Here is a 15,012-nt window from a genome sequence, read left to right as displayed (position 1 = left end):
TGCTCTTTGTCACGTATATCTTGTCATTAACGTGTTGTCACATTTTCCCCACATCTGTGGTACGTCGTCAGTCTTGCTGGTAAAATGGAGCGCACCGGATGTTCTCACTCAGATGAAATACATGGAGGTCCGCAGGGAGTCCTTCACTTCGACGGCCTTCTGGAACACGCTGATGTCGACCCCCAGCCCAGACGACCCGCTCGCCGCGCCGGGCCCAGACGACCGGCTCGCCGCGCCGGGCCCAGACGACCGGCTCGCCGCGCCGGGCCCAGACGACCGGCTCGCCGCGCCGGGCCCAGACGACCGGCTCGCCGCGCCGGGCCCAGACGACTGGTTCTCCGCGTCGAAATTGCGTAGGCTGCTGTCGATGTGCAGCTTGGCGCGAAAGGCAGCGAGGTGGGCGTAGTACACCGGCGCAGGGATGCTGACGCTGCGCGCGCATCGTGCGTACGTGTGGCAAAGGTAGAAGCTCATCTTCTGCAGGTCGTCCGCCGTCAAGTCGGAGTCGTCGCACAAGACGACGTAGTGGGCCGGCCGGCTGGTGCCCTGCAGCCAAGGGAGAGGAATAGTAATTATATTATCGGGGAGCGTCTTCAAATGTACGAGCCGGCTAGCCACAAATTAGAGCGATCCGAAGGACAACCCCATTCTCTTTGCTTTAAATAGTCAAGGGTTCATCTGACTGCCGATGTTCCCCAACAAAGGACACTTATTTCGAAATAAAAATTGGACCTAAAAATTCCGAATGTTTACTTCACTAGTCTATGAAACTAGATGTCAATATCAAATGGAGCTCAATGTCGTCGTTCGGCGGTGAATGAGTCGATGGCGCGACCCTCTGTGTTCGACAGAAAAGCGAATCCTTCTGGTTCCACTGCAATGAGCTTTTGATACGGGCGATAACAATATTTTGAGGTTACCTTGTCCATTTAAGGCGGCGTTTATTGTGGAAAAGTCATTGGAGAACAGTAATTTATACATAGGGCTGGTTCAGTGGTCAGAGTGCTCGACTACCGAGTCGAGGGAGCCGGGTTAGAAGAAGTTTAATAGTATAGTAGTAGCTCACAGTCCGAATCGCTCTGGGACGTTACGCTCCACATAATCGTAACACACATTTGTCCTCTATGTCCCGTTGGCCGCGTATCTCTTTAAGAAGAGTGCAGAATATTTACCTTGATGCCAGAGTGACTGCAGAGAAAGAAGTTAAAGTCCAGCGGATGGGTGATATCAGAGTCGACGATAGTGCCTGGAGGAACGTTATCGGATGCGCCCGAAGAAGCATCGCGGGAACCTCCACGGGAACCTCCACGGGAGCCTCCACGGGAACCTCCAACGCTGTTGTCGGAGTCATTGTCGATCTTGAACCGGGTGTGGTGTCGCTTTTGGACGACGATGAACGTCAGCGGTGGCTGGGTCTCGTCTGGATACAGCTCCTTATAGGCCATACGAATGGCGCTCACCTGTAATGCCGAGAACGAAAAAAAAAAAAAACGAAAACTGAAGACAAAGGAAATTTCGCACTTTTGTTTTATGTAACCAGCCGCATTACGAGGTGAGACTACCATTTCAGCTTAAATTAGGTCGCGTATAGAAATTTCGAAAACTATCGCCATGACCTATTTATGGTGAGGCGCGGCGAAACACTAAACAACAATGCAAACACGGGGGCCAGTTGGTTGATCATACTGTGGAATACTGCGCTACTTGATAGAGACAGGTGAAAGACGACATACGAATGCAGCGTAATTTTTACAACTTTGTTTTTATCGACAAAACACGTACATATACACATATAGCATTCTCGTCAAATCACAAACGCATCATTCATGTGTGCGATCACGCACGTTATCACTTCGACCACAAATCTGCATCTGCACAGCCATCATTCGTATGTCGCCTTTCACCTGTCTCTGTCTATCAAGTAGCGCAGTATTTCCCAGTAAACACTAAAGCAAGCATGAAATTTCAGTGTACGCCACTTTACAGGCATCGGAGACCAGGTCAAGCCTCGCTCGACATAAGGGTATACCACAAACGAGCACATATATCTACATAATACGATTTTAATTTTAAGGTTCCGCACATGCAGCGAATATTCAGAAGACTTTACAAGAGGACGTTACGAAGCAGAAACTATCACTGCTGAAGTCTATTCCACATTAAACGTGCACAGCAGGTTCACGAACAAGAATGATTAATATAAATTTACTCCGGCATCCTTTTAACGACAGGTATACCAGTTCGATTATGCTTCTAGCAGCAAAATACGTACTCTGCTAAAATAACCTTTGTCAAATTTTAGTATTGAGGGAACACTACTTCCTTACCTCTCGTTTGCAGACTTCCCGGAACTGTCCCTCGCTTACGCCATCCCTGTAGAAGACGATTGCCTCGGGCTTTTTCTTTTGAGCCAGGAAGAACGCACGGAGTAGCTCCTGAACCATTCCCTTCAGGTCTATGATTATCTCCTCACGCGCCTTTGATTCTGATTGATCAGCCTGTACCCGAATGGTAGCGCAGAACTGTGAGGGGATGGAGTCTGTGCTTCCGACGCATGCGGCGATGGATGGCCTGATTGTGTCCCCCGGCGACGGGTGCGACACGTCGGCTCCGATGATCAGCACAGGCTTCTGGAAAAGCGCCGGCTTCTCCTTCGCAAGTAGGCCATTGTTGGTGCCGCCCATCTTGGCGTTGATCTTTTGGCACAGGTTTTGGATGAGACTAAACCTGCGACTTTCTACATTTTCTTTCAATATGCACTGGGTGCGCAAGGCGTGCTCAGTCTCAGCTAACAGTTTGATTTCAGCGTAGTTTGAGAGCTTCGGGATCACAATCAAAACCATCTGGTAGTGTCGTTTGCACTCAGAGAGGATGAATTTGAGCCCTTTCTTCGGATCGTCTTGATAAGTTGGCTCCTGAATGGTCATGCCTAGTAGTCGGCCAGCCTTAGTCAGCATGCTGATGAAATATTCCAGGTTTTCCGGTGTACACTCACTCAAGTTGAGTACAGCCCAGCTCGACAAATTCGCTGGTTTGTAGAATTGATCGAGTTTCCACGAGCCCCTATTGGGCTTCAAATCTCCGTTCTTAAAAACGAGAGACGGAGGGTCAAGGACTCTGCCCACGAGCTGCGTTGGTTTGGTGTTGATCTCGATGCCGAACTCTTTCAGATACTCTGTGGAAATGGTGACCAAACCGTCGACAGACTCTTGAATATACTCGAAGCGCTTTAAAGGCGGCTTCGTTGCGAGCTTGATCATTTTAGCAGTCTGCTTCTCGTCTAGCTTCTTGCGACAGTGCTGGCCTTTGGCCAATTTGCACATCTCCAGAGGAATGTAGGTCTTACGCTCAGAGCTGCCACTCTGGACGCAAGGCCAGTTGGGGTTGGACAAGCTAGTGTAGTGGAGCTTGAAGTATTCCGCGACGGAGACGTCTTTGCCGTCATACTGGAAGTATTCCGCGGCGGAGGGGTTTTTGCAGCGATACTTAAAACGAATGTCCTTCGCAGACTCCTTCGTTATTTCTACCACTTTGTATCTGCGCGAATAGGGAAGGTGCTTCACCTCGACGCGGAGTCCTTTTAGCTCCCGGTTCAGCCGGATATAGTCATCGTTTCGCAATAGCCGGAAGTCCACAAGAGTACTCCGGTTTCCGCCGAGGAACGCGCGGATGAAGTCGATCATCGAAAGAGACTCGTAGAACGCTGTTGCTGACATGTCCACGTTTAACATGAGCGCCCTCTGGGTGGGTCGTACGCTCGTGTAGTAGCCGAGCCTTAACTCCCGTCCTCCTCCGAGGGAATTCTCGTCGGATCTGAAGAATGACCGTCCAACTGGAGTCAGACTGATCGATGGAGCATGCCTCAAGACGATATCGATCGCCTGGATGGCTTCCTGAGGCACAATGTTGGTGCTGTTTTCGAAGTCCGCGCGTGGAAGATTAAGGTTCACCGTGGCCACGTATTGGATCTTAACGTTGAACTTCCGGATTCGCTCTTCTGTTTCCTTCAGGTCCACTTCGATGGGGTTTGTGGGTAAGTTGAGAGCGCGGCGCGTGTACAGGTTCTTACGGCCGTCAAAAACTGGCTTGCATTCGAGCTGGATCTGCTTCTGCAGCAGATTGAAGACTTTCCTGTTGACCTCCGCGCTAAGGCAACGGTGAATTTCCGGCTTTGTAGCGGACTCTCCTTTAGGCACCGGGAGAATTTCAACGTCATAGTGGTAGACGGATCCGCTTGTTATCGTCATACCGAAGTAGTTGGCAACAAGTTTGATGGACTGGCCCGATTCTCCCCGTTTGAGCCGTGGCGGGAAGGGATGGGGTTGTGTCGCAACGAGCGCCTGCGCCATTACAAGGAAATACAAAATGCATTAAGCGGTCGGAGCAGAACATTCATGAAAATTTTGAGCATGCATGCCACCCATAACCGAACTAATGATCAGACCTTCGGAAAGCAAAAACCTCGTAATTCTGCCTACTCTAACGCGGATTAGTGCAGTCAGTGACGTGGAGATCTGGTAGAGCCCATCGACACCCTGATCATGCATATTTACTCTCCACCCAGTCGCCTTTTCTTCACCTAGCTCTAGATTAATCCCCACATCCTCGGGCACAAGAGTCGAGCGCCTCGACTACTTCACCACCACGGTAAAAAAGTTGGTTAATTTGATATAGAGGAAGGTACCACAATTTTGGCAATTATATTACGTCGAATACGCTTCGCGGAGCGGCGCATAAGGTAGAGAAACGCGGGGACTCTGGCTGACTATCCTGACGCAGACCTGCCTATTTTAATACATACCCCAATCACCCTGTAAATGAACTCATCCGCGTAACAATATAAAGAACAATGAGGGCAAATGATGAAATTAAATGCTAGGAAGCGCACATGACAAACATTTGCACACAAATTTCTGGTATTCAGTAATCTGAAACATAAAGGAGAGCTTAATTGTACCCTATTTAATCGACGTTAAGGTTATAACGCGGCAGCATTAACCGCTACAGTTTAGAGTCTCTGTGAGGAACCTCGTTCAAATGGATGTTGTAACCCCTAACCACTAATCTATGTTATCTCGTAAATACTGTTTAGAATACGGTCATGAGCTACCAGCTTAGATGAAAGGCTGCACAATATGTACAAAACCCCGTTTAGCCAAGGCCTGAGTGGCCTAGCGGTAGAGTGACACGGAATGCAAGGCTTCTGGAAGGCTGGCTCCTGATTTCATCCTCTCATCAGTAAACAGGAAAGCCCAAGTTGGCATGTCCTGCCAAACTGGCCATAATGTGGTCGCATGACGTCAGACTACCATACGAACAATCAGCGCCGGGCCATGCCAGGCACGGAACGCCAGGTACCAGAGCCATACCAGTGATTTCTCGCTCTCAACATCAACGCCGGATTTGTAGAGTGTTAGCCGCATTGGTAGAGCTCTTCATGGTCGCGTTATTCTGAAATTTCACCTTGAGCAATAGATCGCATAGCACATCGGGCCCCACGTATGCCGCGTGCGCCAGCTGCCACAGGGAGGATGAGTGGATAGAGGGGTTAGGGAACCTCCATACGAATGCCGTTTAAGATTGATGCAAAGGAAAGACATAGTATGTGTCACTTCTGGGCGGACACCTGAACCGCGCCACAAGGGAAGGGAGGAAGGAGGGAGGGAAAGTAGAAAGAGCTGCCATAGTAGAGGGGTCTGGAATAATCTCGGCCACCTGGAGATATTTAATTTGCACTGACATAGGAGTGGTGACAGCGGTTGCCAGATTGGTTTAATGTTTTTTTTTCTTCAACAGAATGTTTTTGTTTCCCCTTAAGCTAGCTCTACGCTTGGATGAATGACTGACCCAGAGACTTATAACGTTGCACTGAGGTTATGGCGACCATCTGTTGGTCTGCAGGGTCGAAAAACTGTACTCATTTCACTTCATGCCCCGTTAGACCTTTTATATTCTTTTATAGAAGGTATTAAGGCAAGGAACCTATTTACAGCATACTGAACACCACTGGTGACGTCAATAGTGACGCCTTCCAAAAGTACGAAAGCAGACCTCACTCGAGTGTGCGCAGTACGCCCTTGATAGCTACAGCGCAGGCGAGATTTACAGAAATGAGTCAGGTCAGGAAAAAGCCAAAATGTTGAGAGTTTATTCCGGTTAAACCATATTACGCTAACGCTTCCACTAAAGCGTCGATGCACTCGGCTGGTTCCCGTATTTTGAGTAAATAAAGAGCTTATCATCATCGGACGGGCACTCACATCGTCCATGGAGACACCGAGGAACAAAGTGCCAGCGTAGCAGGTTAACTCCCGCCAAGTCAAGTGGTCGGTGCACGTTAAAGAATCGCGGGTGTACATGAAGCACAGCTGGCGTATACAAGGCCGTTACGTCAAGATCCTATTTTTAATTTCAGGCGTCCGCCTTGTCGCCATCAAGGAAATCTCTATAGGTTTCCGCAACTTTAAGCTTGACCTGGTCAGTGCAGATTCCTTTTAGCCTTTCTGGACTGTGATACTTCTGTGACGCGCAGACATTCTCTGTAGGTCTCGCTACTTGCCCAGCGTTGCAATACACCAAGTGCAAACACAGGACTTCCAACGCCTGACCACAGTGCTCACCTTGTTCTCGAGCTGCGAGGACTTGTTGCCGAGATCAAGCGCCTTCAGTGCCGCCACGGGCGGTGCGTGGGACGGCTGCGGGAAGGTCGATGTCTGCAGGCTGCCGTCAGCAGCCTCTCTGGGCGTCCTGGTGGGAGTCTGTGTGTTACGTCTGAAGTTGCGGGATCGTGGGTTGTCCGAGAAGCGTGGTTGCAGAGGTTGCGAAGGCAACCGCGATGGACTGCCTGGCAGCTGTTCCTGCTGGGGCCTACGGTTGTCTCTGCCGGGCACAGGAGGCGCTGTAAATCGGTGAACGTTAAGCAACACGTTAAGCAAGAGCATTAAGCAAAAGGTGAAAAACACAGAAAGTAAAAATTGGATAAATTCGATGGAAAAGAAACAGTGTGGAATTATACAGAAAGTGGAAAATGCAGATCAGACGGAAGGAAGATTTCTTTGATAACTCAAGAGGCAGTGCCCTACTTTTTGAAGCTAGGTGAGGCTGCCTTAGAACACGCAGCTACAAAAAGAAATTTAGCAATGGAGATGACGCATGTGCTGTATGTGGTAACTCCAGTGAAACAATTGATCATATACTCGAATGTAATAATATCCATCCGGAAGTTGATGCAGACGCAGGCAGTGTTCCTGAAGCTCTGGGGTTTAGAGATACCAGTGGCCGGGTGAATAAACCGGCGGTGGAAACTAGCAAAAAACGACTGGAAGATCGGTGGCTTAAAAGCAGAGAAGTGACACAATGTTAGTAATGTAGAAACAAAAATTTAATAGAATGATGGTTTAGTTAACTAATCTAAATCAATAATCAAGATATAGGTAGAAAAATCATGACAGCTACTGCTACCACCCCGTTTCAAAGGGGGCGCTCCTATATTCCATCCATCCATCCATCGCATTGCTAGATTCAGGCTGCTCCGCACACGGTGAAAGCAACCCCTTCGAAAAAAATTATGGGGAACACTTGAGCTCCACCTTGAAGAGGATGCCCCGATCGTGTAGGCTACCAGCCTACTTATAAACCCTCACATTTACCAAGCCGTATGAACGTGCCGGCGTGGCCGAGGGCCAATTGAATGCAAGAGACATGGCAGGCTGACTGATATATCACCCTCCCATATGAAAGGAGAGGCCTTAGTTGGCAGCTCCTGGCAACCATATACGCCCAGTTAGCGCCCGGTCAGGTCAGCTGCCAGCTAGTCTGTCACTGCCATCCTCGTGATTTTTCGTTCACAACGCCAACTCCGGCGCAGGATTTCCTATGAACGCTATCGCGTAGAAATAAAAACGGTGAAAATGTTTGTTTATGTGCCTTGTCTAGGTAAGATGATGTGGTTGTTAGTTTTGGTTCGTGATGTGCTTCTGCATTACAACAGTTTCTATTTCATATGCATCTGCGTTTGGCACTAACTAGGCTTGTACATATTTTTGCGGTTTTGAGAGTGGATTGCTTTTATTATTGTTTATGTAAACTGAAAACTGCGCCGACTCCTGTCTTGCACTTTGGCCCCTGGGCCGTCGTCAAGTTGCTGAGTGCAACTTTTAACCCAGGGGCCATTCAGAGTTGCTTTGTAACTGCTCTGAAAAAAAAAAAAATAAATAAATAAATAAATTGAAAAAAAAATGACAAAATTTATGAGGTATTTTTTGCCACGATTCTGCATTATTCTTTTTTCCCCGACTGGGAATGATAATCGAGGAAACAAAAAAAGAGGGGGGGGGGGGGGGACACAACAACGGCATCTAAAGCCCCACTCACGCCGGCAGGGAACTTGTTCCGCAGCATCGGCAACCTTCGCACCGCTCTTCGGAATGGTCACGTGGTGCAGTGGTAAGACGCCCGACTACTGTGCCGGAGTTCCCGGGTTCGAACCCGACCACGGCGGCTGCGTTTCGATGGAGGCGAAACGAAGTGGCGTCCGTATGCTGTGCGATGTCAGCGCACGTTAAAGATCCCCAGGTGGTCGAAATTACTCCGTAGCCCTCCACTACGGCTCCTCTTTCTCTCTTTCCACTTTCATTCCCACCTTCCTTCCCTTACGGCGCGGTTCGGGTGTCCACAGAGCAAGTGTGACAGTTACTGCGCCTTTCCCTTCCTGTGAACCAATTTAACCTGCGTTTCACAGCAATTACACCACCGACAACGTCATGCTTCATCGCCATCCTGTAGCGCGAGAGGTTTGCTAACGCCGCTTCCTCTGATTGGCTATCCCTAGCTGCGGAACGAGGATAGCCTCCGGACACAACCATCTACGGAGAGAAAAAAAACTGTCGTTCCATACGAGAAGGACCAGCCGGTGCGGGATAGCACGGGATATGCGTTCCGTGTTTCTTGTTGGCGTGCTGCCAACATCGAAAGCCATTTCTCCCCCAATTTTTCACTGACAACTTCCTAGAATATCTTAGATGCGAAGAAAATACTTAGGCGTGGAAAAAAATATGCGTAGTTGAATCGCAAACTTTTAATTCGCAAAGACCATTTTACCTCATTTTTACTACGAACCATGATTGTATCCTTTTCACGATGTGACTGAATATTCGCAATTTGTAATGCAGACAGCAACCTGTTATAGCGCCTTGACGATGAGCATAAAGTCAGATTCTGATCATATAAATAGATGATCTCTTGTGAAAGGACAGGCAGGCGCCTAATGAATGTCCAAACAGTATGTTTGATATTGAGACCATTTGTGGACATCCTCGAAATGCTTCTAGTAATCTGGGGATGCCTATTCTGGATCGTTAGCGTGGCCTCTGCTATACATGGTATTTAAAGCCCCTCCTTGGACGTTTTTTTACCAAACAATGCGTAGAGGGGCTTTAGCTGTGGTGACGCCAATGCATCATGTCAAAAGTAGTGAAGAAACGGTGAACAACGAGTCGCTTCATACTGTTAATGTTTGGGAACGAACCGATGCTGTTTGTTTCTCTAACGGACGGAAGAAACGGGCAGGGCTTGCAACGCGAAGGAAAGATAATTGGCGGCCTTCACGAGTGGAAGACTGGAGTCGAAACAAAGCCCTGCAAGCCTATCAGGCGATGGCAGAGGGGTGCAAGAGATTAGGATTTTTTTCTTTGCTTTAGGGGGGGGGGGGGGGGGGGTTAGATTGCCGCAACTGGAACAAAACTGGGTTAATTTGAGGGATATGCGAAGGGCCTTTCTTCAATGGGCGGCGTAGGCAGCCTGATAAGTGGTAACGCTATGCATTTCTTCCAAGATATTGGGGGACCAGATTATGTGCGTCTCGTCGAGACTAAGTCCTTCATTTATTTTAAGTGATCTCCGGTGCCGAAAATGTCTAAAAAGGAAGAAGCGAATTGTGAGCAGACAGCCCCAGTATAGCGGAAGGCTGAAACGTAATGATAAAACAGCGAAAACCTACACATGACGAGCGCTGCAGTGTGTCATGAATGTTGAAGTGAGGGTGTTCGGACACTGCGTTAAGCTTCTCGGACACAAGGCAGTCCCGAGTCCGTGGCAAGCTCTTATCGTATCTTAAACATTCACTCTCCCGCAAACGATAAATTGCATACAGTCGCTTCATGTTTCAGCTTGACGCTGGTTTCCACTTTCAAGGGACCTTGACGGATACGGCACCTTTCCTTTCTTATAAACTCATTTACAACTGTCAAACAAACTAAATCTCTCATGCGGTAAAGTTCACTTAGGGCTTAGGTTTCAATCACACATGAATAGGCGTTAATGCACCTGTGTTCGAACTCAAAAGTTCACTTGCCTCATGCACAGCCGGGGCTGAAAACTGTACTAGATAGTGCGCTTCCTTTTTATGTGGCCTCTAATTAATTACCCAATTAACTTATTGATCTAATTATTTTTTCAAACACTACGTCATCCTCTATTGATTGATACCACTCATTAACCTCTACGACTTTTCAATGAGTCAACTGCTGCGGACACGATTTTGTGTTTTGCCTCTAATTAATTACCTAATTAGTTTATTGACTTAATTATTATTTCGGACACAACATTACGTCCCTCTCTATCAATTGACACCATTCAGTAACCTTTACGACTTCTCAATGAATCACAACTGCTGCGGACACGAGTTTGTGTTTCGCCTCTAATTACCTGATCAACTTATGGCTAGATTCGCCATGCGCAGTAGCCGGTGCCCCGCCGGCGCTAGCTTCGCCAGATGTGTGTAGTAGAGGGAAAAGAGGTGTGAATTCTAGCCGCTATGGAGAGCACAGAATTGGGAAAAGAAAGACAGGCCCCTTGGGTCCCCAACCGAGCGCCTTACCAACTGCGCCACGCCCCGGATCGTGAAACGTTCATCATAATTCCCCTTGTCTACTGTGAGGATAAGCTGTTATCGTATCTTAAACATTAACTCTCCCGCAAACCATAAATTGCATACAGTCGCTTCATGTTTTGAACGAGAATTTATGAATATCGGCGTATGCATTGCCTTGAAACACGCAAAAACTACTCACGACTGGTCTGTACAGTCTGCGTCAACCCAGCGTAGTGGGATTGAGCGGTGCATTTATATAAGAATCGGAATATGGCCGTAGCTTCTAGAACCTGTGCTGGCGCGGATCACTAATCACAGCGGCAAATATTAAAGGCAAGGCGCGGTCAGTTTGCCTGCAAGTCATGGGCTGCTTTGCCATTTTCTATATTGCGTGCTGCATAATCCACAGGAATTAGTTACACACCACCAAGTCCTCTTCATCGCGCGTTGGAACTGAACAAGGCAATCGAAATTCTGACGCATCTGCCACTAGTTATCGGTCGTGTTCTCCATCGCTTGCGGATGCAGCGGGAAAATTACGAGCAACGCATTAAATATAATCATGCCGCTGCAAACTTGCGGTATTGGTGCCCCAAACCTTTCAGCCACATACTCGCTACCGCGAACGCCCCTCTACAATTAGTGCGAACAATCCAGGGCAGGTGACGTGAAGCGTGAAACCAAAGAATGCCTTTTCTCGAGTGGCCACTAACTCGGCGTGTCACGCCAGTCTTCGCAACTTCATAACACTACTGTGCTACACAACATAGTTGCATTCGCCTTATTACGCTACGCGCCATTTCACGTCCAACTGCTACACCCCTATAATGCTGACAGATTATATCGTTTAAACAAGGGTATCAATACAAGGTTCGCTCACGTGGACTTCGGCCCCTGCCTCTTCCTCGGGATCTTCCACGCTCAGACATGGGTGGCTAACTCTTGTCGACCACAGGAACAGCGACAATGAACCGGCTGACACCGGGCTAGCACTTCTTATGGCGAAGGACTGTGTGCAACCCACCGACCTCATGCACTTTGCTTACACCACCTATCTCGCAATTTCTCGTGACACGAACAGAACCAGCGCCCCCACACAAAACGTGGCAGGTGCCGCGCACGCGCAGGAACCAATCGACGGAGCTTAGCATTATGTACAGCTTTATGACTTGCTTCTTTTTGACTTGTACTGCTATACTATAATCAAAAAGAGGTTCAGACCTCGCCCGTTCCATCTGTTTGGACAGGCATGCAGGAGCGTGATAATACCTTTTCCACGGGATGCCATGACGTCATGCGCGGCGTGGCGTGCCATCTCCGCTTCTCGTGCACTTGGAAGACGTGGCCAGTCACGGTCCTACGTGCAGTGTGTAGAAGGGGCGTTAACTTTCCCTTGTACCGAGGACACTATCCACAAAACAATTTTAACCTTCAGCATTAGGATTTCTGGCTTCGAGTTCGCTGCTATAATCCGCTGCGCATATATGATTACACAATATTCGTCTTTTTTTTTTTTTTTTTACAAACTACTTTTTGTTCTTTCAACGCTGCGATTTAGCTGCAGATCATTGCTTGTTTGAAAAATATGGGAAAACATAACTGTTAGGGTGCTAACATAACATTCTGCGTAGGGTGCTTTTCCAAATACGCCTCTACTGCATCAGCGCTTTTTCAAGCACTGCGCAGCAGGCGTCGTTGTACCTGCATTTTTTACTGGCGTATGTTTAAACACCGCGCAGCGATACCGGAAACGCTTTTGGGCTCACTCTCATTATGAGCGTAGTGTTTTAATTCGAAAATTTCTTAAATATTATTTAAGTTGGTTTTGGGGGAAAATGCAAACGCAGTACATGTTTAACTTCTCGGCGGACACCTGCACTTCCAATTACGGCGTAAAATTCCAAGTGCACGTGTCGTCGGTTCAAATCCCTCAAGTTGACTAGCAGATGCATGCTAAATAGGAAGCGAAATGTTATGACGTCACCCAGAACGGTGCGCACAGCACGGTTGCGTCACAATGTTGATACGCGATCAAGTGCGTATTTTTTCAGCCCGTTTTGCACACGCTTTTTACGCGACATCTTGATTATGGGGCACGACAACGGCTTGTCGGCTGAACGAGCCCAATACACTATCTCGCGAAGCCAAGGTAATTGTAGCGTGGTCTCGCTATCATGGGGCCCTATTTTCGGCAATTCGCCATTTTGTTCAAATTGTGACGCACGAGTGACGTGTGCAGTAGGACGATGCCAGGTTACGTAAGCACACAATCCGAATATGCATTATAAATCTAATTTTAAATGCGCTAAGAGAGAAAGAGAGAGAGAGAAAACTTTAATTGTTTAACGGAATAGCGTGGGTGGCTTCCTCAGTCCAGGATACCATTGGCCTGGGCTGTCTCCCGGGCCCTGGTGAGCAGGCTCCGCTGCTCAGAGAGACCCGTGTGGACCAGCTCTGCCTCCCACTCCGCTTGGCTGAGCGCTCGAGCTTTATATTTCTCTAATTGTTCTTTGCAGTTCCATATCATGTGAAGGATGTCCGAGACTTCACCGCATGCAGTGCATGTGTTGTTTTTAAATTTTTCGGGCCAGATTTTGTGGTACTTTGCTAGGTTTGGGAATGTCCTAGCCTGTATGTTCCTCCAGGTTACTGCCTCCAGTCTGCTGAGATCTTTGTGCGGTTCTGCGTATCGTTTTCTTTCTAATTTGAAGTACTGTATTAGTTCCGCGTATGTGAGAAGGGTTGAAGGCTCTGGGGCAGCTGACGCAGGTGCCCTGAAAGTATGCCCTCGGGCTATCCTGTCGGCAGCATCGTTGCCGTCGATTCCCTCGTGTGCCGGTATCCACATGATTGTGTGCTTCATGTTGCCCGTCTTTTTTTCCTGCTCCATTATTCGGTGTGCCTGTTTGCATACGCGCCACAGGAGGAAGGCACGAGAGGCCTTTTGGGAATCGCTCAGTATTATGTGTTTTCTACCTTGGCTGCTGGCGTGTAACTGCAAGGGCGATTGTAACTTCCTCCGCATCTTCTATGTAGTTATTGGTCTTGATCGATGAGCTGGTCACCTTTCTTCCGGTGTTGTCAACTGTGGTGGCTACCGCCGCTTTCTACCCCAGATATGGACTGGCGTCTACCTAGAGTATGTCGCTATTGTTTCTGACGATGTTGTTTTGTATGTGGCGACTTCTCGCTTTTCGTCTTTCGCTGTTGTGTAGGGGGTCCATGTTTTTGGGAATTGGAAGGACCTAATATTCAGCTCTGCTTTCGGGAGTGAGAGTTTCTTTTAGGGGGTTAGTTTTCTCGTAGATGGGTCGTCCCATGATGTTCAGTAGGTGTCTACCAGTCCGACTTTGTTCTAGTCTGCGTTCTTGGCAGACCAGGATTGCTTCTTTGTGTTCTTCGTAGGTGGCCGAGATGCCCATGGCCATAACAGCCTCATTGGATGCATGACTTGGTAATCCGAGAGCTAGTTTATTAGCTTTCCGAAACTGCGCATCAATTTTCTGTGATTTTGTTGTGGTGACGTTGTGGTACGGGAGGCTATAGGTCCAGCGGGGGATTATCATCGCCGTTACTATTCTGATCGCGTCCTTCTCCTTTAACCCTCAGTTCCTGTTTGCTATTCTTCGAATCATGCCGCAGACCTGACTGGTTGCCCGAGTTTTGATTGTGTGCGTTCTTTCCCCGTGGCTCTGTAGCCACATACCTAGTATCCTCAAGGTTTTTACTTCTCTGATTTCTTGGTTTTGAAGTCGGATTTGAATCGGTTCTGCCTTGCAGTTTTTCTTGTGGATTCTAATGAACTCGGTTTTTTCAGGGGCGCATTGCAAGCCGTTTTTCTTGCAATTTCTTCAATGCCATCCAGGGCTCTTTGCAATTTGTTTTCCTTTTCTCCCGCTGATCCTGTCGTCGTCCACACCGTAATCACAGTGCACTAAGGAAATCCAAAGTAACGGACTGGCATGAGCTCAGGAAAATTGCAGAAATAAATGCGCTGATGCCTGCTGTACTGCGTCTATTTCTATATAACTTTCATGACGTCACATCCGGTCATGTATAACTTTCGGTTATTATACATGACCGGATGTGACGTCATGACCGAGATGGCGCCGCTGTTAAGGCGCTCGACTACTGTGCCCAAG

General features: G+C 48.2%; 1 protein-coding gene across 1 annotated transcript; it reads right to left on the bottom strand.

Annotated features, from left to right (window-relative positions):
• On the bottom strand, positions 1-11,943 carry LOC146189668 (protein argonaute-2-like). The gene is made up of 5 exons (XM_084604434.1): positions 11,751-11,943; positions 6,621-6,898; positions 2,328-4,340; positions 1,173-1,460; positions 1-546 (listed from the first exon to the last, which is right to left on the bottom strand). The coding sequence occupies exons 1-5, from the start codon at positions 11,797-11,799 to the stop codon at positions 109-111; spliced, it is 3,066 nt and encodes a 1,021-aa protein (XP_084460560.1). The 5' UTR covers positions 11,800-11,943; the 3' UTR covers positions 1-108.
• Between the last annotated feature and the right edge of the window lie 3,069 nt (positions 11,944-15,012).

Source organism: Amblyomma maculatum, chromosome 5 (genome assembly GCF_055883805.1).
Source record: "Amblyomma maculatum isolate TAMU_Amacu chromosome 5, ASM5588380v1, whole genome shotgun sequence".
In the NCBI taxonomy this organism is placed as follows: domain Eukaryota; kingdom Metazoa; phylum Arthropoda; class Arachnida; order Ixodida; family Ixodidae; genus Amblyomma; species Amblyomma maculatum.
Note: the sequence above shows the minus strand (reverse complement) of the source record. Positions and strands in the feature narration are given on the sequence as shown.

Coding starts and splice junctions, on each gene's coding strand:
- LOC146189668 (XM_084604434.1), bottom strand. CDS start 11,799: ATGTCTGAGCGTGGAAGATCCCGAGGAAGAGGCAGGGGCCGAAGTCCA. Junction 1,461..2,327: donor GGGAAGTCTGCAAACGAGAG/GTAAGGAAGTAG, acceptor TCGGCATTACAG/GTGAGCGCCATTCGTATGGC. Junction 547..1,172: donor GCAGTCACTCTGGCATCAAG/GTAAATATTCTG, acceptor CCTTGGCTGCAG/GGCACCAGCCGGCCGGCCCA.